Source organism: Hoplias malabaricus, chromosome 4 (assembly GCF_029633855.1).
Source record: "Hoplias malabaricus isolate fHopMal1 chromosome 4, fHopMal1.hap1, whole genome shotgun sequence".
NCBI classification, from domain to species: Eukaryota; Metazoa; Chordata; class Actinopteri; order Characiformes; family Erythrinidae; genus Hoplias; species Hoplias malabaricus.
This window is the reverse complement of record NC_089803.1, coordinates 30,886,751-30,908,767: the sequence shown is the minus strand read 5'-3', so window position 1 is coordinate 30,908,767 and position 22,017 is coordinate 30,886,751. Positions and strand designations below refer to the sequence as shown.

Below are 22,017 nucleotides of genomic sequence, written 5' to 3'. Positions count from 1 at the left end.
ATTAATGAATCAGTAGTATTGCTGTGTGAAAATTAATGAATCAGTAGTATTGCTGTGTGAACATTAGGGGCATGAACCTGTGTTTGGGGGGCGCATATTCCTCCTACAAAGGTGAAATAAGTAGAGCTTGTCGTCGACATTGAACCTGAAGTAGAGTTTTATTAGTCTATCTGATAGCCGTGAGCCGTTGTGACTGCTGAATGTGTTTGTTATAACGCAGCCACACTCTGAGACCGAACATAGTCGACATGTGTGTGAAACATAACGAGAGGACATGAAAGAGGCGCAGCTCAGTGCGAGAGGGCTCCTCCACCGCTCACATCCATTCATCGACTATTGACAACCTCTCCCTTCCTCAGCTCTGTCTGACTGGAGCTCTCTCTAGCGCTGCCAGTGGACAATCAGCCCTACACACCCACCTCTGACTACCCTCGCGTTTTTTGAACATTTCTTAGTTCTGCTCTAAATTTACACGGCCGGGCGAAGTCTCCTCAGCTCGAGAAAATCTCGTCGCGACGCTTCGTGTTCCGCGGAGAAGACCGAAGAAGAGGAAAGAGAGGAGAAAAAGCCGAGATACAACAACATGGAGTCCCCTCCAGATCCAACAAGCGACCCGGGCAACAGCGCCTCAGAGTCGGCTACCCCGGTCAGGGAAGCCCCGGTAAACCTGGAGACTCTCCGCAAAGCTGAGCACCAAGCCCCAGTCCGGAGACACAGCTGCTCCAGCACCAACAGAGGTAAGAGCCCGCTCAGTTCACACTGTCAGCGGCGAGCTTCGGGGGCTATTGATTCCCCTCAATATTGATGCATCAAACTTCAAAGTGAATCCGTGGCAAGATCAACTTAGACCGCTGTATTCGTGGAGCTGATGTGCATGGAAAGGCGATTCGGTGAACTGAATGCATTATTGTGGGTTCATGTGAAAGGCGAGCTCCCTGCGTCTCGCTGCATCTTTGACCGTTTTGGAACACGTTATGATTGTAACAGTGAGGAGTTCGGCTGCTGCCGCTGCTGCTCACTGACAGTCAGACAGAGACAGAGAGACAGATCTTAGCATTGTGGCTGGCTATGACAGCACCAGGTACTGGCAGCACACGTTCAGTTCAGGCTGCCATTAGCTCCTTCCGCCACGAGCATCAAGTTAAACTGAAAAGTAGCACGTATTGTATTTCATTTCTTTTTATCTTTATTATTATTTTTTATTTAGATTTGGGGCCACAATTAAAAGGCCATGTCTCACTGATGGAACGCTCTGCCCAACTTCGTCGAGCACTTGAGTGTGTGATAACAAACCTCAGCCGTCCCCCAGCACTCACACATCTAAAAGCACGGGCTGTCACCGTGGACCGAGCACAAGTTCCACGTCTCGTGGTTGGCGAATGTACGGCTGAGTGTTTTCCACGTTAGCTGTCAGTGTGGCGGTGCACGCGCTCTCTGTCCGGCTCGTGCGCCGTTTACGTTGCGTGGGGAAACGTCAAGCAGCTTGCGCTCGGGGCGAATGTTTTCACGTGCCTATAAACGGCACGGACGGACCCCTGTTTACGCTGTGTGGGGTTCGGGTGCTCATCGCGAACACGGACCCGCCGAGCCTCGTGTGGTTAGGAGCCCGGTGGTGTTTTACAGTAGAGACAGTAGAGGCTCGCTTAAGCCACTCCCCCCTCCTCGGCAGCCTCCATTCAACTCAGCTCATCCAAGTTCGGCGGAAAATGGATCTGCACGTTAGCACGGATTCAGCCAGAGACAGGAAACGATAGCAGAGTAAAGAGGGAGCTGAAAGTTTTAGGAGGCTTGCGGGGGGCTCGGCCCAGTGTTCGCTGGGTCCACGTTAAAACGGCGGGAGGGTAAATTTAGCCGCTGATATGGTGAAGGTGGAATGTAAGCTGGTTATGTAACAAGTTTTGCCATAAACAGAGGAGCGCGCGCACTCAGAGAGAGAGAGAGAGAGATCTCAGTTCGCGCGCGCTCCCGAGAAGTTTTCTAAACACTGAACGCATTCTTTTGTGCCACGACGTCGACGTTTAAGCCGTTGTTTCTCCACTCTCACCACCTTTTACTAAACTTTGTAGCAGCGCTGAGAAAGAGGGAGAGCGCCTGTTTTACTTAGTGACTCGCCAGTTTCCAAGCTCTGCTCGGTTATGTAATAGCAGGCTAGAGCAGGTATATGACGGCATTTCGTCGGTTCGAAACTTTAATTTCAGCCTGATTTGAGTCAGACCCCTTTTCTTCTTTAATGAAAAAGAAACCTGGCCACGAGACACTCCTAACCCGCTGACCCATATTCATCCCCACCCTTTACTGCAAAAGGACTAAAGTGCATCTGGAAGGGAAAGGCAGGAAAAAGAACGCCTTAGCTCTGTTATGTAACCTTCTGAATGGGTGAGAGAGAGAGAGAGAGAAACAAAATGTTCACTTTGGAAAGCTCTGCTCAAGATTATTTCAGATTCCCACCACTTTCTTTCACTTGAGCAATAACTCACAGTTAACTAACTGTTCCAGGTGTTTGATAGCACTTTACCTCTTGTTTGATAAAGTTAGGTGATAGCACAGATAATACAGGGCCTTTCACAACTTTTACAGCTCTGCAAATACATTCAGGGAAGGCAAATTGAATAAAAACACATCTATTAACAATAATCATATAGTTAATAATATTTTCAGCGTATTCATCCAAAAATAAACTTTAAATTTAACTACAAAAGTGTTTTTTTGTTTTGTTTTGTATCTTGTGGTAAGAAACATGTTACAGGTCACAGTGCGGTCAGATCTTGAGTTTAAATTAAGTTAATCATCAGTAGCACCCATGAAAATATATATTTTATGTAATCAATGCTAACACTGATTGTTTGTACACTTTAAAAACTTTTTCTTTTATGCATTTATAAAACCTAGTACTATGTGTCATTTAACACTGAAAGTCTTTTGCATGCGAGCAATGGCATAAAACATTGGGAAACAATTAAGAATGTTCATATAAATAAGTTTGTTGTTTGTAGTTGTTTATGGCTTTTTTTTTAACCACAGCTTGTTTCCATAAATCAAAGTACATCGTTTTTTTTATGCACATTATTTTCAAGCACTTTTGAAAACAAATATTTGTCATATCTAATAATTATTCCCAGAGAAGGACTGGTTTTATTTCTATTTGGCTGCTCACTGTTCACTGCTCACATTTGCTTCACTGCCTTGTTAACAAGTCTTTTCCAAGTCAGACTTAGCTTCTTTGCTATTTAAAGTTTTGCTATAAGGAAACACAGCTGGGGGAAAAGCTGTGTTAGTAGTAAAATGGTCATCAAAGTGTACATGAACGGTTATCATATATGTTGTTTGAATATTGTTTTATCATCTGGACTCTGATCCAGTAAATCCTGTTATTTCAGAAAAGGTATAAATTACTACCTAAAATGAGTTCACGCGAACAGTCAGGCAGAGGCTTAGTTCTACAGTTCAGCTATGTGAAAAATGTCCTAATTACAGTGCGTTGTTCAGACACTGCTCTTACGTTTATCCACAGATGCCAACAAATTGTGGAAAAAACATGACTGAGAAATAAATTCACAGTTGTAGATTGAAAAAAAATATATTTATTTAACACTCAGGGTTTAATGATTACAGTGCCATTATGATGTGTTAAAAGTCAATTATTATTATTTGTATTATATTTAAACAATGACACAAGTAGCATAATGTAATTCAAGTAACATACAAGTAGCATAGTAAAAAATTGAGCTACTTTTCTTACAGAGTAGTAAAAAAGTCTCAGACTGGGAGCTTGTGCTCAGAGAAAACATCTGACTAATACTTCATAAGTGTGACTGCTCTGGGTCAAATATTAAAGGCTTATTTCAGCATAGGCTCTTGCAAGATATCAGAGGGTGCAGAGAGGGATTCTTGTGGGTCTACTGAAATCATTAGCTTGAAGAGAAGGTATCATTACCGTAGCACAGCATTTTCTAGCTTTAGAGGAAGAAGTTTGGAAATAATCAATATTAAGGGTGTAATAAATGCCAGGGAATACTCTGGTCTGTGTACAGCTGTGGATGCAATGAAAGTCTTGATCCTTTCCCATTACAGATGTTATAAGAGGTTGATTTCATTGCTGATCCAGTGTCAGTTATATAGTATTACTAATAAAGGTCCATTTAGAAAGTGGGTAGAGCTGACAGATCTTAAATCCGCATAAATTGTCTGCTTCAATTTTTTTTATTCAGCATACTTGTTGGAATTGTGGAACAATACCTGTTTTTTTTCTTGAGAATATAAAATTCTAAAAGTTGCGTATGAATTGTCCATTACTAAGAGTTAGACTGTTTGACCAAGGATTCATTGATGAGAAAGTGGGCGTTCACTCTTATTTCCATATTATAGCTATAAAGATAGAAACATTTTATATTTATATAATGTAAGTTGAATATTTATTCTGTAAGTTGAACATAAGTTATGTATTCCCGTAACAATAGTGGTCACGTTATAATTATTGCTATTAAAGCTGTTGTCATTTTTTGGCTTTTTTAGTCAGCTAATGGTGCACAGTTATTTACCTGTGAATCAGCTCAAGCTTAGGTTGATTTTGAGTTATACCGTGTTTCAAGGGGGAATACAACTTTGAGAATTTCAGTTAAAGTGTTTGTATGATAAAATGCAACTTTGTATTCTTTACAGAGTAAGGGACTAACTGGACTCTCACATGCTGATGATCTGTGTCTGCGTGAACTCTCCTGCAAACGTGTTGAAGCGCCTGCTCTTTCTGCTTTGCCAAGATGGATTTTAATAGCTTTGGGAAGTGTTACAATATTTGTCTAAGGTTTGGAATCTCATAGAGCTACTCCTGGACATTAAAGGGAATGTCTACAATTGTGAGGAAACACAGTTCTCTCTGGTTTGTTTATGTTCAAAAGCTCAGAGTCTTTTAAGGTGGAATTTTATGCTTGAGGAAAAAAAAGGCTGTTGTTTGTCCATGGCTGAAATTTTAATTTGCACCTGTGATCCGAAACAGTAAAAATAAGCCAATACCCACAAATGGAGCCATAACAGAGCAATATCCTCATCTTGGTTCATTCTTATCAATGTTTGGAATTCTCTTTGTTGTCTAAAAAAAAAAAAGATGCCCCTGAGAGAAAGAGAGACAGAGTTGATGCCAATAGTGAAGGTCGCCTTTAAGGGTAGTAACATTAACAGAACATGTATACCAAGTTCTGATTTAAAACTTACCTAGAGGCACAAAATGAAAATATATAAGCAAAATAACCAATCCAAAATAACAACAAGCAAGAGGGCTTAAAATCCGTCGGTCAGGTACATGTCAAGTCTCAGAGATTTTGGGGGTGATTGTCCTGATTTATGCTTATCCACACTGGGGAGAGAGTAGGCTTATATTTCTTGCAAGTGGGATACAGTGGCACCACTGTGGGGTCTGCCATCTGTGAAGGCCTAGGCTATAATTACTTATTAGTTGGCATGTCAGACAACAATATTTTGCTCTCTCTTTTGCAGTGTTACTGTGCCATGGTGAAATCTGTCACCTGGTGGTGTGCTGATTGACTCTCCCCAGCAGGGTAGATAGAAAACCAAGCTGTGCCCTCTGTTATGGACCCTGTAATTAGCCCAATAGATTTTATCCTGTAACACTGGTGCTTTACTAGAAATCATCTAAGTTGCTTCGGTAGCATAAGATAAACCTCCACATTTCTCCACTGCTTTATAAACAGCCCCATGCTTGTTCCTGGCCATATGCCACAATGTAGCTATGTATACATAAAAACACCAGACACCTCTTTACATAGTAGTCTGGCTGGAGTGGTTGTTTTTGTTGGCCGGTCATAGATGTTCTGTAGAAAGAAACCCAAAGTGTTACGGGCTCCAGTGTCTAGCTGCTTAAAGTGGACTCTCACCACCACAGCCAGTGCTATTTTACTCTGAGCGCTGTGGGCAGGAGTGGCGGCGCATGTTTACCCAGCGCTGACAGAAGACGGATGGGGCGTAAGGGAACGGAGGTCTCTAAACAAGGTTTCTGCACAAAAGCCGGGAGCTGGCACGCTGCTCACGCTAGTCTATCTGACAGCCCTGTTTCGAAAAGCCTGTGACATTCTCAAATACCAGGGATTAGGTTTACCCTGTGTGCCTGAACAGGCACCCTTTTGGGCTGATACGAGACCTATTCCTCTGACCCAAGTCCTAATTTTGTACGTTATTAGAGCAAACAGTGCTGCACAGAGCCGGCAGTGAAGACGTGCATCTACAAGAAAATATACTTCCAGGAGTGATGATTATTACAGTATTAATCCAGCCACAATACCGATTCTTTACTGACCCATCATTTTACCTTGTCAATAAATTCAAGGGACCTGAGTATCAATGTGTTTAGGTTATCAGTGTAATGGTCAGACCCTATCGAGCAGTCAGTCCATTGGGATCAGGATAAACCTAGTAGCTGACCCACTAACATAAAGGGAATTTTCTTCTCTCACTGATCTTTGAAGTGGAAGATGTTGCTGTGTTGCTTAAAGACTGTTCAAGTATTTTGCGTGCACTCTAAAAATGGTGAAATTGTAAGTGCTCAGAAGAGGATTCTAATATTGTGATATTGATTTGACAGCAATCAGAACAAATGTGGTCTATGCTAGTCAAACACAGAACAACTTCATGGAACAGTCAATGTGTCAAAGCAGGTCAGAAAGCTTCCTGGGCCCTTTAACATGAAATCATTACGAGAGCACAATTCAAAGTCCACTTCAGGATGTAAAGTCACCTGTTACACAACCTTTAAACCATGCACCTTTGTGCTGCAGATAGCTTAGAATGTATCCATAAGATAGCACACATTCAATTTCCCATGAAACCAGGAGCTAGTTCTGCAGTTCAGAAAGGGTGATCTATATGTCTGCTAATATTTACTGTAGGCAAAATATATATGCTCACATTTATTGCCTTGAAGAAAATACCTGCATGGCAATATATATCCGTTCTAAGTATTTTCCTTCCTAGATTATGCATTTGCACTGTGTTGATTTAGGCCTGCCCTCGGACCTTGATTGTTTTTCTAAAAGTTCATGGCTCAAAATGTCTCTGACATCATTAGGTTCATTTTGTGAATACCCGTTTTTCACATCCATAGCTGTACTCCATTATCATTTGCAACTTGAATTATGAATTGTTGGCAAAAGCTATTTCTGTATTTATGCCTCAGTTCTACTCTTTCACAGGGTAAAGATATATTTATACATGTCTTTTTCATGCCTCTGTCTTCCCTGCATCGATTTATTGCTTAACAGTGTATAAAGCAAGAGATGTCCCTGCAAGAAAGTTTTGGAATTATTTTCTTGTTATTTATTTATTAATTTTTTTTTTTGCACAAGTGATTTTCCATGTTGCTGCACATTCATAGTGCCCTGGCTTTTTAGGAAAGTTTGTCTACAGAAGCTGTTCTACTGTTAGCTGTTTGCTGTCTGCAAGTGTCAACATGTAGTCTTCAATTTTTAAAATTCCTCAAACTGTATGATTTTTGTTAAATGATACTTTAATTAGAAATAAAGTTTAGTTTAGTGGATGAAAGAAACAGGCCCCACATTTTGTAGATCATTTATGAATATATGATTAATGCTATGGTGTCCAGATCAGGCCAAGTTTAGCCTATTTGAACTATATTAGAAAGTTGTGCCCTACTGAGACTGTTTATTTTGGAGTGCAAGCCACTAGTGGTGCATGTGGGCTTGGCAAACAGGCCCCTCAGCTGGTGACAGGCACCAGATTTTGATGTGAGATCTCCAGTGACAGAGCACCTCTCAGATCTATGTCCCATTTACAGAAGTTAATATCTGAGATAGAGAGTTTAAAAAGTAATGAATGTATGTACTCCACGTGCATTATGGGAGCACTTTAAAGGAGTCTAAATTTACTGTTGTGGGTCTGCGATGACCCATCTAGGCCTGTAGCGTCATGGAGGACATGGCTCTGAAGAGCATGGCTGTGAAATAGGCCTCTCCAGAGGGGTCTCAGGGGTGAAAGTAGTTGATGAGTTGGGTCTAAAGGATCACTCTGGGCCAGGACACTTCACAACCCACAGACACAGAATGTAAATCACTGGAGTCAACTGCAGGATCTCTGTCACATTATAACAAACATACCTTTTTACTCAACAAAAAATGCTGAAGCACAAAGTTACCAAAATCAAAATATTGCACTCCACAAAAAATGTAGCTCTCAGGTTTTTATAATTCGGAGTGAAATCTGATCATGTCATTTTGGAATTGCACGCTCTAAAGCTAGAATTACTTGCTTACATTTCCTCAATGTGGTATGGTGTGTGTATGTGCTGGATTTTAAAACAGTACGAGGTAATGGTGTAAAATCTGTTGGATTTGAACTGCACTCCCCCAGAGTCCTTTAAACACTGTTATTCTCCTCAGCGTTTCAGAATAAATATTTTCAGCTCTGGCAGAACCGTTCTCCCTGTATTTCTGATGAATGTGTGATCAGAAAATGAAAAGTTGAGGGGAAAGTGTTAATGTCACTCGCTGGTTTAATACACAATGTGGGTGTGGTGGTACAAACACAAGCTCCGTTTTGAACTGAACCAAGCTCAGTTTTGTATTATTCCTTTTGGTTTTTAAAGCTAAGATTTTGGTTGAGGAAATTGCTCTTAGAATAGTTTTAAATGGTTCAACCCTGAGCTTCAAGCAAAACACAGAGTTGGTCTGAAAGTAATGGCTTGTTTCCATTGGCCAGAGGTTGTGAAATGTTGTCTGCTTTTCATCTTAAAAAAGTAAAACCTTCTTTTACAAGGTGTGTTCACCCGGCTCATAAAAGCAAGTTTGGAAACACAGAAGGGACATGAAAATCTAGGCCATTTCCTGGGTTCAATTGATGTTTCCTTTTTCTCTGGAGACCTGTTGTGTTTCTCTTCCTATAGGGAGATACTGTCTCAGTCATACTGCCTGTTTTATAATTTATGTATATGCTCTTTGTCGGGTGTTTGCATGATTGGATTACTATTTTAGCAAAAACAGCAATCCATGCTTCATGTTTCTAATTAAATCCTGGGCCCGCGTCTTCAAATCAGATGCATATCAATTCCATTTATTCAGCTTCTTAAGTGATAAAATGATCTGACCTGTGTTAACGTGTGCTTGGGCAATGTTAAGTAGGCGATTGACTCCCCTCTCAGCCCCCTAACAAAATTTTGGCTAATTATGATAAAAAAAAAATGTTTTAAAAAAGTGTCAGTGCTTTTTATTTGATCATTCGTATTTGATTAACAAGCAAGACATAATCCCATAAATAATATGTACGTAGTCAAATCTTGTCCCTACAGGTATAGTACAGCAGACTCTTAATCGAATTAATTTCACACCACAGCACAATGTATTCTTCAAACACCCACAGTGACTTTAGATTGCAGATTACAATCAGCTGCTATTTTGAGTCTTTGATTAAAATCTTCTGAGCTCGGACATGTTTCTTTCCCCTATGAAAATTCAACCAAACTAATTATTAATATCGGAGGCTCTTTCTCATGCAATTTCTCACCAATTACAGTGGTGTAGTGGACCGCAGTGGTTAAACAATACCCATAAGTATTAATCATGTTGAATCGCACTGGATAGGAATCCATTAGTTCATTCTTATTTAAATATCTTTTGGTCCTTGGAAGGGGATGGGGGTGGGTTGTCCTAGGACTTTGTATCCTTGTTGACCTTCAGTGTAATTCTGTGAGGCAATGAAAGTCTTTGCATGTGGTGTTATTGTTACATTCATGTTGTGCTTCATTATGAGATGCCGTACAAGAACACATTAAAAGGCATTACTGAGTTGATTATAGCTGAAACTGTCTAGAGTGGATTTTTGTGTTCTCTAAATGGATTCAGGTGTTAGTGCACTTTATATAAACACTGATCAGCTCTACCATTAAAATTAACTCCTCATTTTCACAGTCACTGTCCATTTCATGTGATTCATTGACCATAAAAGAGCATGTTGTTCTACAATTAGAGATTGTAGTCCATCTGTTGCTCTGCATACTTTGTTAGTCCCTTTTTAGCTTTTTCTCCTGTGGTCATATTATTTTGTTGGTGGACAGTTCAGGGTTTAAAAATTCAAGGAGCACTGCAGTGTCTGATCACTTTTTTTGTCAGTGCAACACATGCCACTTCCAGGTCATTGTCACTGCAGCGTTGAGAATGATCTCAATTGTTCTACTTAGTTGGAGAAGCTACATATTTGTCTACTAAAATGTAATTGAACTCTCTAGGAAGTAAGCTAACAATCAAACAATACAGTGTTGTCTTGCTGTTGTGTCACAATGGAAGCTGTTGTCTAACAACCTACGGAGTAAACAAACTATAATGTTATAATGCATAAAATCAAACCTTAGTCAATTTTTTAAAAATGTTTTTATTTAAATAGCAGAATAATCTGGTATTGCAACTTAATTATAGTCCTCCTTTATAGCTTCTACCATGCTGATTAACTAGTATCTCCCCTCAAGCCCCCCACCAAGTGATCTGTTAGTAACTGAAACTGAAATTTCTCTTTTTTGTCTAATGGACAGTTAATGGCTGCATATGTGGATGGATAGGAATGGGATGAAAATGACATGGCAGTGATATAGACCCTTAATCCCCTGTCAGAAGATCGTTCCAGAGGGTTGGCAGTGACTGAGAGGAAGACCCTCTTTGCCATGTTTGACACACCAATCATGTCTAAATCTCTAGGCGAAAAGTTTATCTGCCTTATCTATCAGTGTTTTACCACTTTATTTTCATAATGTGGCGGCCGGGATGCAATAATTAACCCCATGTCAGGTTATTAAAACCCTATTTTTATGCGACAGACAGAAATAGACATGCAGAAATAGGAAGATGGAAGTTAATGTTCGTGAGTTTAGAGGATGAAATTACTCCTTCAGGAATGTCATTGACATGGCCATGAAATGTGCTGTGCATGTGCTGAAGCTATACAATATATCATGCAAAATATAAGGGGAGAAAATGTATGATTTTATATGTTGAAAATTTTGTGTCATTATTAATAATCATTTTAAAGTGCTTTAGCTTCTGAAACTTAAGGAGCTACATTATTTGTAGCTTCTGTGTCAGCTTAGGAAGTAATTATTTTCCATTGATCTGTACACGCTGCAATGAAATTTGAATAAGCTTGATAGGAATCAACTCAGGGGACTAGTGAATTTGTCAGTCAAACCTCTCAGTTAATGGCTCTTATGAAATTCATTACACAATCCTGAAGTTTCCATACGCTTACTTTTTTCTGTGTCATTTCACACTGGCTTCAGAAATAAACCAAATTTGGTAAAGATTTTGTTTCGCCTGTATGCTGTGTGGCAGGTGACTTAGAGTGCTGTGATTTATACCAAACACTCAGAGTAATGGCCCATGCTGAGAAGCCGAGGGAATAAGCGGAAGTAGTCTGACTTTTCCCATTCATATGGTTAAAATTATACCTGCGGTCCAGAGTGCAGGAGCACTTCAGAGGAGGTGGGGGCTCTGAAATTATGATGTGCCAGACCATTTATTGGGTACATCTGTCATTCGTATCAATGGGAGTACATTTGCAGCACAGTGCTCTCCAGCTTGGTGCTGCGAGACATTGATTGACCAGTCTTTGCAATGGGTGGCAGTTTGTCCAAATTGTGCACTTCTTTAAAACATACTCAGAGGTAAATGTCAGTCCTTGCTGTTAATTGTTAGAGAGAATACTCATTATCATGTCAATTTGCATTTAAGGGGATGAGTGCTTGGGAGGCTCATTAATTGCCAGTTGGATCAGAAGCTGTGTGGTGGGCTTCTCTCTTACCTGGCTACATGCCACTGGATCTTCTCAAAGAGCCACTTCATCTCTGTCAGGGCCAGGTGGAAATTTGCTGCACAGTTCTAATTGGACAAAGTGCCTTTCAAACTCGCAGCCATCACTCAAAGATCAGATTAACAGGGCCAGTGAGGTGTCAACATGGTCTGTCTCTCTCTCTCTCTCTCTTTCTCTTTCTGTCTTCTAACTCTCTTTCCCTCTTCTTCCTAGTGGCCTAAGGCCTAATGATCATCTGTATATTCCTCTACATGTGTGTGCTCCATGCACATTCAGTTCTGTGAAAAGAGAGCATTACTCACAACATTACATCTTAGGAGCATACATTAACTTTCTAAAAATATATTAATATTGTTATTGTAGGTTGAGGTTGAAGGAATCTATGTCTAAACGTATTCAGACATTTGGTAAGTGTATCTTCATTAAAGTACACCCTTTGCTGACCCAGACACAAAGCTCCTTTTAATTTCCCTAGATTTTGGCAATCAGATGACAAACTTTGCAGCAGCCACAAATATTCTTAATATTCTTTAGCTTTAGGATGAGTTAGAGGGGTGTTCGTGATCTCTTACTAATCATCTAACATCAGTACTTGACTCCAGGAATGTTTTGTGGCTGAATGTAGCCAGTTCTATACTGAAGTGCTTCAGCATCTATTGCTGAGTAGAAGAGTAAATGCAGATACTGCAGCAATTTTACAGACTCCTGATGTTATTCTCACATCTGTTTTACACACCTGCAACAGTGTGCTTGTGATGTAACAGTGCAACAAATACTGGTTTCTTATTCCCATCTCTACCTTGTGACAAACAAATGAGTCAGGGTAGATATATGGCAGTGTCTTGAGTGATTAACAACTTCAGTTACATTTTTGCATGGCCACCTCTTTTGCCACGTGAGATGTTGACCAGTGCCCACACCCCCACCCCCCATACACTGAAAATATTGGCTTACATAATTGCAAACTGTTATGTTGCGAAAGGAAAATCTGTTGGGCTCATTCATGTGGCCCTGTAGTATACACAAAATGATACATGGCAGTTGCAAAATGAACTTAATGTGGACTGGCATGACAAAGGGAAAATGTCAGTTGGTTCTGTTTACCAACAGCTCAAGCTTTGATGCTGATCGAATAAGGCCATCACATGTACAACGGGGTCCATTTGCATGTTTTGCAAGTTCAGACCACAGGACCAGCTTGGCAAGAAATCCACACCGTATAAAATAAATAGCTGACAAATAAGCACGGTTGGACATTAAAGCTCCAGTGTTGGTCAACACTGCCAAAGCATGTAGGATGACGTTGACAGGATTATACTGATAGTAGTGTCCTGACTCCGACAGATAACAACAGATAGTGCCCTAAAGGCATTGGATCAAGCATAGAGCCCTGCTCTACACCCTGTTATAGGTAAGCAGTTTCCCCACTTGATGCAAATGCAGGGGCACATTAAAAAGATTATTCCCAGGAAGACTGTGCCAACATAGCCTCCAGCACTGTACATCTCCTGATTTGAACGTCAACTGTACCTGGGAGAAAACCCACGCAGTCAAGCATGGTCATTTGGGTAACAGAACAACAAAGATGAATTAGAGATTGTACATGAATTTACATGTAGACACGTGCATGCTATTAGTAGCTCAGACAGTTTTTGGGGTACATATTAATTATAATTATCAATGAACTAATAACAATGTAGGACAATATACTGTTCCTCACACAACCTTTAAATTAAATGTACACATACAAGCTTCTCTTTTCAGTGTGTAACCATTATGCAACAAATGGAACCAAAGATGTGCTATTTATGTTTTAATCCTCATATAATGTTACAATTTTAGACATAATCTAATCTCTTTGAATTTAACCAGACACATTCAGTGTCCCGAGGTACTTATCTACTAGGGCTGGCCCGGAATATTCGGATATTTGTTCATTGGGTAGAAATTCGGTTTATGAATTTGAGATTAGGATATTCTTTTCTTTTTTTTTTTTTTTTTTTTTTTTTTGATAAATGTAGCGATAAAAGCAACCCTCACTCCACATGTATCCAGCTTTGTCAACATAAAAGTCTTGAACGAAGACTAAAACAGCCTAACATGCTACAACATCCTACATACAACTAAGACAAAGTGTACAGTTCATTTTGTCAGCTTTACACTTCAAATGAGAATGCCTCCTTAGTCAGTGAGCTAGTTAGCAGGTTAGCACGCATATGTAGCGAGCAAAGCTGCGCTATGAACCACTGGAGAGAGGGATATTAAAGCAGGGGTTGGAAGCGGATTTTGTTGACAACAGTATACAATACCCCACTCCCTGAATATTCACTGAATATCCTGACCAAACCTCAGAAGCCCTAAAATATATATTTGGCACACCCCTAGTACTTATTGTAAAGGATGTTTGTGATATTTTTGTAAATATATTATTGTATAAACAAGAAGCAACTAGTGTTAAATCATTTCAGACATTTAGTGCTAAATAGAATGTGAAGTGTTCATTCATCGGTGTAAATTTCTATAAATGACTCAAGACATGGCTCTTAGCTTGGTGTTAGCTATCATTTTTATTTTGGGCTAAGGGAATGAAGCTATTCCACCTTAAATGGACAAGGCCGATAAAGCTAAAGTTCAGGTTGGCCAAAGTTGTGCCTTTGCTTGACAGGTTATTGTAAAGGGAAGTAGTGTGAAGATAAACAGTAGTGTAAATGTGTTTGTCAAGCTCAGCTGTCTTGTTTTTAAGCTGTTACACTGAATAAATAACAGTGATTCTTTGAATCAAAGAGACCTTGGTTTTCTCAGTTTTAAAATCCTATACATTTATTTATTTATGTAGTTATTTATTTATTTATTTATTTATTTTTTAAATAACATAAAATGAACAAAGAAAAAATGATGCATTTTTTAAGAATGTGTCCAAATCCTGCTGCATTCTTAAAAATCAATTGCCTTACCAATTTTACAAACATCAAAACAATCACACAAAATGTTTTAATAAAATAACTGTGATACCTTTTTTTTTAATATCTACATTTATTATCTTTGCTCCACATTTTCCACACTGTAAAAGAAAATCTGTAAAATTTACAGTAAAAAATCTAGCAGCTGTGGTGGCACGAATTTCACCGTAAAATATACAGTCACATTTTTGGCAATCGTAAATTTTACATTTAAGGGCTGTTTTGTTTAGAGTAGTTTTTTGTTAAATAAACAGATCTATACTGTAAAAAAGTCATAGTATTTACATAATAATAACAAAGAAACATTGTTTGCTATAAAATTAACATGTAAATTGTGTGACAAATGAGAGAATGGAGACTGAGATATAGCCATATTTAGATATAGCCAAACCGCATCATATATTCAGCCCTTAAAAGGAAATGTTGCTGAAAGGACTAAAGAAATGTGCAGTATCTGGGTGCCACATTCCAGCATTCAGAACACAAGCTGATGGTGAACTTTCCTGACCAACACACATCTCGTCATAACATGCACACAAATACACACACACACACACACACAAATACACAAAGTAATCGCCCCAATGCAACCCAAAAGCAAAAAGTCTCAAAGACAGAAGAAAACAAAGAAAATATGGAGCAGCAAGGCATGCTGGGAGCTCTCTAATGAGCCTCTGTCTAATGAGCTCCTCCCACTACTTGGACACTTGGACACTTGTACCGCCCCTAATGGTTTGTACTTTTAACAGTGAAATAATGTATTTTCTATTTTGGCTGATGAAGCTATTTACGGTATTTCACTGTTACAGAAACTGTTTTCAAACTTTTTAGAGTTTACAGTCATTTACTCTCATGGTTTTACAGTTTTCCACCCTAAAATGCAGTACTACAATATTTCATTCATTCATTTATTCATTATCTGTAAGCGCTTATCTAGTTCAGGGTCGCGGTGGGTCCAGAGCCTACCTGGAATCATTGGGCGCAAGGTGGGAATACACCCTGGAAAGGGCGCCAATCCTTCACAGGGCAACACAGACACACACACACACACACACACATTTACACCTACGGACACTTTTGAGTTGCCAATCCACCTACCAACGTGTGTTTTTGGACTGTGGGAGGAAACCGGAGCTACTACAATATTTATTATATAAAATAAAAAAGCAAATGTAAACAAAGACATTGATATGAGGCACCAAAACGTCTAGGACCTCTAATAAGAAGGGAATGTATTTTGCACACTACCTTCCCATTGTTGAAATGCCAGACGACACCTGTATGATAAATGCTATGCAGCCGATGGCGGTCTGTCAAAACTGGGCTTGTTTTTGCTGCCTTCACATGACACAGTTGGTTTGTTGAAGCATCAGAATGGGCAGGAACTTTGTGGAATGTGGAAATAGTGGCACACTGAAGGTTAAATATGTGTATAAGAGGTGTGTTTGTGTACATCTGAGCTTCCATGTTGTTAACTCATGGTGGTGTAATCTTCACAGTTTGACAACACAGCAGCTTGACCTCCCTAAAGGATCCGGTGAGCTCGTGCTGACCCTCATGTTCAGCCCTCTCAGAAAAGTTCCTTGAAAGCCACTCAATGGCCCTTTCATTGCAAATAGCACTTTTTACCCATTGTCTGGGACAAGTCGTGCAGCCTTGGAGAACTGGACAGTGAGGCTCTTGTAATCTCTTAATAAAAATGAGGAAAAAAACATGATTAGGGTTATGGAGTGTGCTGTTCTAGATCTATAGATTTCTCTCATCACAGGAAATGTGTCACTATTATTCTGCAATTTAAAAACCATTCAGAGAAAATGTGCAAGACTGGGCAATATGATATCAGCTTCAGGATCATATTACAGTATGCCACAATGTTACAACAGTAGATGTCTGCATTTTAGAACAATTTTATAGAGCCTGTAAACCACACCAGTGTGTAATAAAAAAAAGCACTGTACAGTAACAAGTAGGCTTAGATGTCAGCTTATTGCATTATTTGTTTTATTAATGTATTTTACAAAGTGTTTTGCTGTTTCTCTCTCACTCACTCACTCAGTCACTGCCAGCAATGCTTGTACTCCATTTTTTTAACCGAAGTGGTGTTGCAAATCACATGACAATCTCTTTCTTCCAGAGGTCCTTTTTGCTGCAAATTGATTTTTACAAAAGTTGCAATAGTATTTTCATAGTTTATTTTCATTTATTTATTATATTTATTATTATATTATATTAATATATATAATATCGTGACTTTTTGTTTTGTTTTGGTCTTTTGTCATATTGCACACATTAGCACAGAGTTTGCATATGAGACTAAACAGAATCTATGGTGTGTGTGGACTGTACCTGATTTGTGCCAGATGAAGCATGTATACAGGCACTTGTACAGTAGAGTTGCTGAGCTGCTTGGCGCGTGCCGGGCAGATGGTGGAAGGCTGCTGGATAATAGATCTCAATATTAACTTCGCTGCACGCTGGGCCTGATGGTGGATGGTGCTTGGTGGAGTAAAAGAGAAGCGTTGACCTTCTGTCCTGTCATTTAGCCTCTCACGCCCCCCCTGTGCTCAGCCCAAATTACTTTGTTTTACCCAATTAAAGGAGACGGCTGAGCATGGCGAGAGTAGACATTTTTTTTTGCCCAGTGACACACGCCACACTCTCACCTGGACCTGGGTGACATTAGTGCTCTGTCATGGGACCGAATTAAAGGGGGAAGATAAAGGGGAAAACAGCAAGCAGCACTCCTCAGTATACTCCTTCTGATTAATACTGTGGGGGTGTGAGGTTCGTATTACTGACTGGCGTAGTCTGAGTACGTGGAGTCTAACACACTGTCCTATAGCACACTGGGAAAGTGTGGCATAGGACTGCGCAGCATATTGCCTTTATCTTTATTTCAATGTATCACATAATGGGGTTTTGAGTTTTGGTGATCTTCAAGAATGGAAATATAGTTAATGTATGTAAAGCTTCTATTATGTTAACTGCTTTTTGTTTGTTAACATTTAACAATACCGTGTAATGTTTCCTTTAGTGCAATTTCAGTATGGGTTCATTTAATATAATGAATCCACACATCAATATTTCTATTTATGATGTAATGTTTATGACATGGTGCTTCAATCCTATTAAAAAGCAAGTTATGTATGGTTTGCAAATTTAAGTAACACTATGTAGGAAGCATATGTTTATGCCATCTTTGTCTGATACCTCTCTCACAATAACTAGCCGAATCTCTGATATAGATTCTATGGGATCTTTCCAGTGCTGCACTGTCTTTGAGAAACCTTACTTTTAATGAGGACTGAAATTAATGAAGCACTGAGGGGAAATTAATTCTAATGTGGACCCACAATCTTTGTAAGATATATAGCTTGTTTAATGTTTAGTTTTACACAGCCTGCTGAATTTAAAACATGGATGTGTTCATGGTGGGATTTGTTTAGCTTATGGAGCAGATTTATCTTGCACAATTTCAGAACACCTGCTTTTAAATGTATTTTTCATAATTACACTTGCAGTAATATATGGCCTTCACATTCTTGTTATTTATGGAAATATATGTGTATTGCATGAATCTGACGAATCCGTTCTATTTTTGAAGCAGTGTTTCTGTGTGTAGTTTGAATTGTAAGAGGAATGTGTACACAACTTAGCCGGTTACAGATCAAGGAACAAACATTATAGAGTTTTCTTTTGTCCTCTCATATCTGGTGACAGGACGGCGGAGCACAAAAACAATACACTCTGCGTGTGTGTGTTTTGTGTCGAATGTGGAGTGTGTGTGTGTGATGGTGATGGTGCTTAACAGTCAGGCGAGCACAGATTATGTGCTTGAAGGGCTGGAGGCCTGTGCCAGCAGTGACAGTTGGGCTGGGAATTGGCGGGGGCCTCAGCCGTGTGGCCCGGATCTGGCTAGAAGGGCCCACCGGGGCCAGGGCCCCTCTTTCCCCTCTGTCTCTTGGTCCCCCTCTCTTTCTGTCTGTCTGTCTCTCTGCAACAATGGTGCACGGAGGATGCTTCCAGGGACTCGAGCTGGCTGGCGGCTCCTGGTGGTCTTCTGGGGCTAAAAGCGGCCCCTTGCGTGCAGCTTGATGAAGAGTCAGTGATGGCGGGGGCCTTTTGAAAGGCAATGCCTTTCAATTCGTTTGAGGAGGAGGAGGAGTCTTTTACCTCCCTCCAGCCTGCGTTTGGCCGAGCTTTCGTCGAGCCGGCCGCCTTTGCAACGATGCCCACACACTCTGCCCTGCCAAGGGGCTCCAACGTCTGTCATTTGTTTCACTTTCAACTAAAAGTTGATGCTTTACCAATAAAGGCCTCGGGTAGCTGTTTGATGGGGCCTGCGAGGCATATGGAGAAAGCATTGTAACAACCGCACACTATTCCTCCTGCTGCTAAATCAAGATGGCAGCGAATGAGGAGACAGTTGTAGCAAATTAAATGCCATACGTCAGGCTGATTGAACCATTTGTTGGACGGGGGTGTCGAGACCCCTTATCATGTGTGTGTCACTGGTCATTCTGGCACTAGGGCCATTATGACAGTGTGTCTGCTCCCCACCCACCTGCAAAGAAATGTCAGAATCTCCCAGAGCTGCACACTTGGCATGCTGTTAGGATGAAATGGATCTGCATTTAATCTGTCAGGACAAATCCTGGCGTCTCTCGTGTAGAGCATATGCAGGTTGACTGATGTTTACTGATTCACAATTTTGAGCGGAGCATGATGAAATGCATGTCCTCCTGTGCAGAAAATTGTTTGTATATGATGAAGTGGATGCCTTTGTCTTTCCATCTGTATTCTGTCTCCATCCCTCTTTGGCAGGGGCACAGAAATAAAAAGACATAGCCATAAGAGATTGACTTATTTTCATGGCCTGCCTTTTACTTACGATTATTATTGACGTATTTGGGATGGCGTAATGTACTGTGACACTGAAATGGTCTGTTGTGTGCATTCCAAAACCGTATTTTATGGACGTAAGAAGATTAAGAGATTTTGTGCTTTGTTAAATGATGTAGTAGAATTGTATGTTTGCGTCTGTGCTTTGATTTTCGTCTGAAGGTTCAAAAGTACATGATTTTGTTTTGTAGCCTGTTACTAGGTATGTAGTGTATTATGTTATAGTTTAGTGCCTTAATGGAGAAAATAAACAAGGGTGGACAATATTATGTTATTGTGATTTATATCAGTTTTATATAATTTTATTATGGGTATGAACAATACTTTGTGAACATTCAAGAACGTCATATTTAGACTAATTTAAGACAAAATCATTCGTTCATTCATTGTTGGTAAGCGCTTATCCAGTTCAGGTGGGTCCAGAGCCTACCTGGAATAATTGGGCGCAAGGCGGGAATACACCCTGGAGGGGGCGCCAGTCCTTCACAGGGCAACACACACATTCACACACACCTACGGACACTTTTGAGTCGCCATTCCACCTACCAACGTGTGTTTTTGGACTGTGGGAGGAAACCGGAGCAACTGGAGGAAACCCACGCGGACACGGGAAGAACACACCAAACTCAGTCACAGACAGTCACCCGGAGTGGGAATAGGACCCACAACCTCCAGGTCCCTGGAGCTGTGTGACTGTGACACAACCTGCTGCGCCACTGTGCCGCCCTAAAATCTGTTGAAGTATATTTTTTATAGTAACAGTAGCAGTCAGTATATTGAGTATCTGACCCAATAAAACAATATTGTGCTATTATCTGATTTATTTATTTTTGGAACATGTGGATTGTTTATGCAATACTATGCAAAATATTAAGGCACAAAGAAAAATTATTCTTTGTGCCTTAAGTTCTGCCTTAAGTTCTGTTTACAGTTGTGTACAAACTGTTTCCAAAAACGTGAGATATTTTCTGAAATAAACTCGAACCTTATTTAACAGTCAAATATTTATTGTATTGTTAATGTAAACAAATTTAAAATTTGATGCCTGCGACACTTTAAAGAATTTGGGACAGAGGCAGGTTTACCACTGTGTTACATCACCTTTCCTTTTAACTGCAGTTCAGCTGCTTAATAATTTGTCTCGCCTTTGTTTGATTCTCCTCTAAAGATGCACTAGAGGAGACAGATCTGGACTGCAGACAAGCTAGTCACACACAGTCTAGCATGTGTAAAATGAGGCTGGCCATTGTCTCGCTGAAATAACCATGGGTTTCCCTCAAAGCCAGTTGAAATGTAGCTCATTTGACCACAGCACATATTTTGGCTTTCTGACTATCTGAGATGAGCCAGGACACAAAATTCAATTGTTGATGCAGCAAGGACCTATGTAATGTGAGGACATCCCCATGCATGATGGTTTCTCATGCAATGCTGTCTGAGGGCTCGAAGGTCATGCACATTCAACAGTTTCTTCTCTTGCCCCACATGGACTGAAAGTTCTCCAGATTCCCTGAAATTTTTTTATGATATTGTGTACAGTAGAGGGCAAAAGACATTCCTTTTGTACCTTTTATATTGATCTTCATGAAGTGGAATGTTTTAAAATTATGGAATTTATGTATTATATATGTTTACTTTTTTTTGCCGTTTTGTCTTTTTTGGAGTGTGTTTTCTATGTCAATTATACATTTGTTTAAACTTACAAAATCCACCCAGGACTGTGCAGACATTGGAAATATTTCCTTTGTAATTTTGCCAAATTTGTCAACCATTTGGAGTCATAGAAATTAGATGTTCAGTTTTTGGAATTTTACAAAACCAGTGCCATGCCCTGGGAGTCCATACACATTGTACAAAATTGTTGCCATGAGCAGATACCTTGATAAAATCAGACCACCTCTCAGTTTTAATGTTTTAATAGATATGCACATAGGAAGTACAAAAAGCTTCTGTTTCTCTGCCTCCTGCAACTATACAAGGTTAGCATTGAAATCAAACCTGCAGCTAAACAGGCAAATCTACTCTCACTGAAGTGTTCTTTCCCTCCCAGTCGCTTTCTTTGTTGCAGATCGTCCACTTACTCACTCAGTGAGCTGCACATAGAGGCGTTCTTGACCTCTGACCTCCTTCTTCCTTCACACATGTCAGACGGGGCCTCTGTGGCTGCCTGCGAATCCTGATTGCCCCCCCACTTCGTTACCCGCCAACATCTCTGTTTCTGGAGACTCCATTAGGAAGTCCAGTGCACGTCCTTGGAAGTCTCCTCTCCTCTCTCGCCGTCTAACTTCTCCCCACGTCTTATGAGCATCTCCCACTCTCCCCCTCTCATTTTTTCCCTCCA

General features: G+C 40.1%; 1 protein-coding gene across 1 annotated transcript in view; it reads left to right on the top strand.

The window, feature by feature from the left end:
• The first annotated feature begins 292 nt into the window (after nucleotides 1-292).
• roraa (RAR-related orphan receptor A, paralog a) overlaps nucleotides 293-22,017 on the top strand; it is a 282,907-nt gene continuing 261,182 nt past the window's right edge. Inside the window, exon 1 of the mRNA XM_066667463.1 lies at nucleotides 293-737. Coding sequence (XP_066523560.1) covers nucleotides 584-737 — 154 coding nt within the window. The 5' untranslated portion in view covers nucleotides 293-583. The remainder of the gene's footprint in view (nucleotides 738-22,017) is intronic.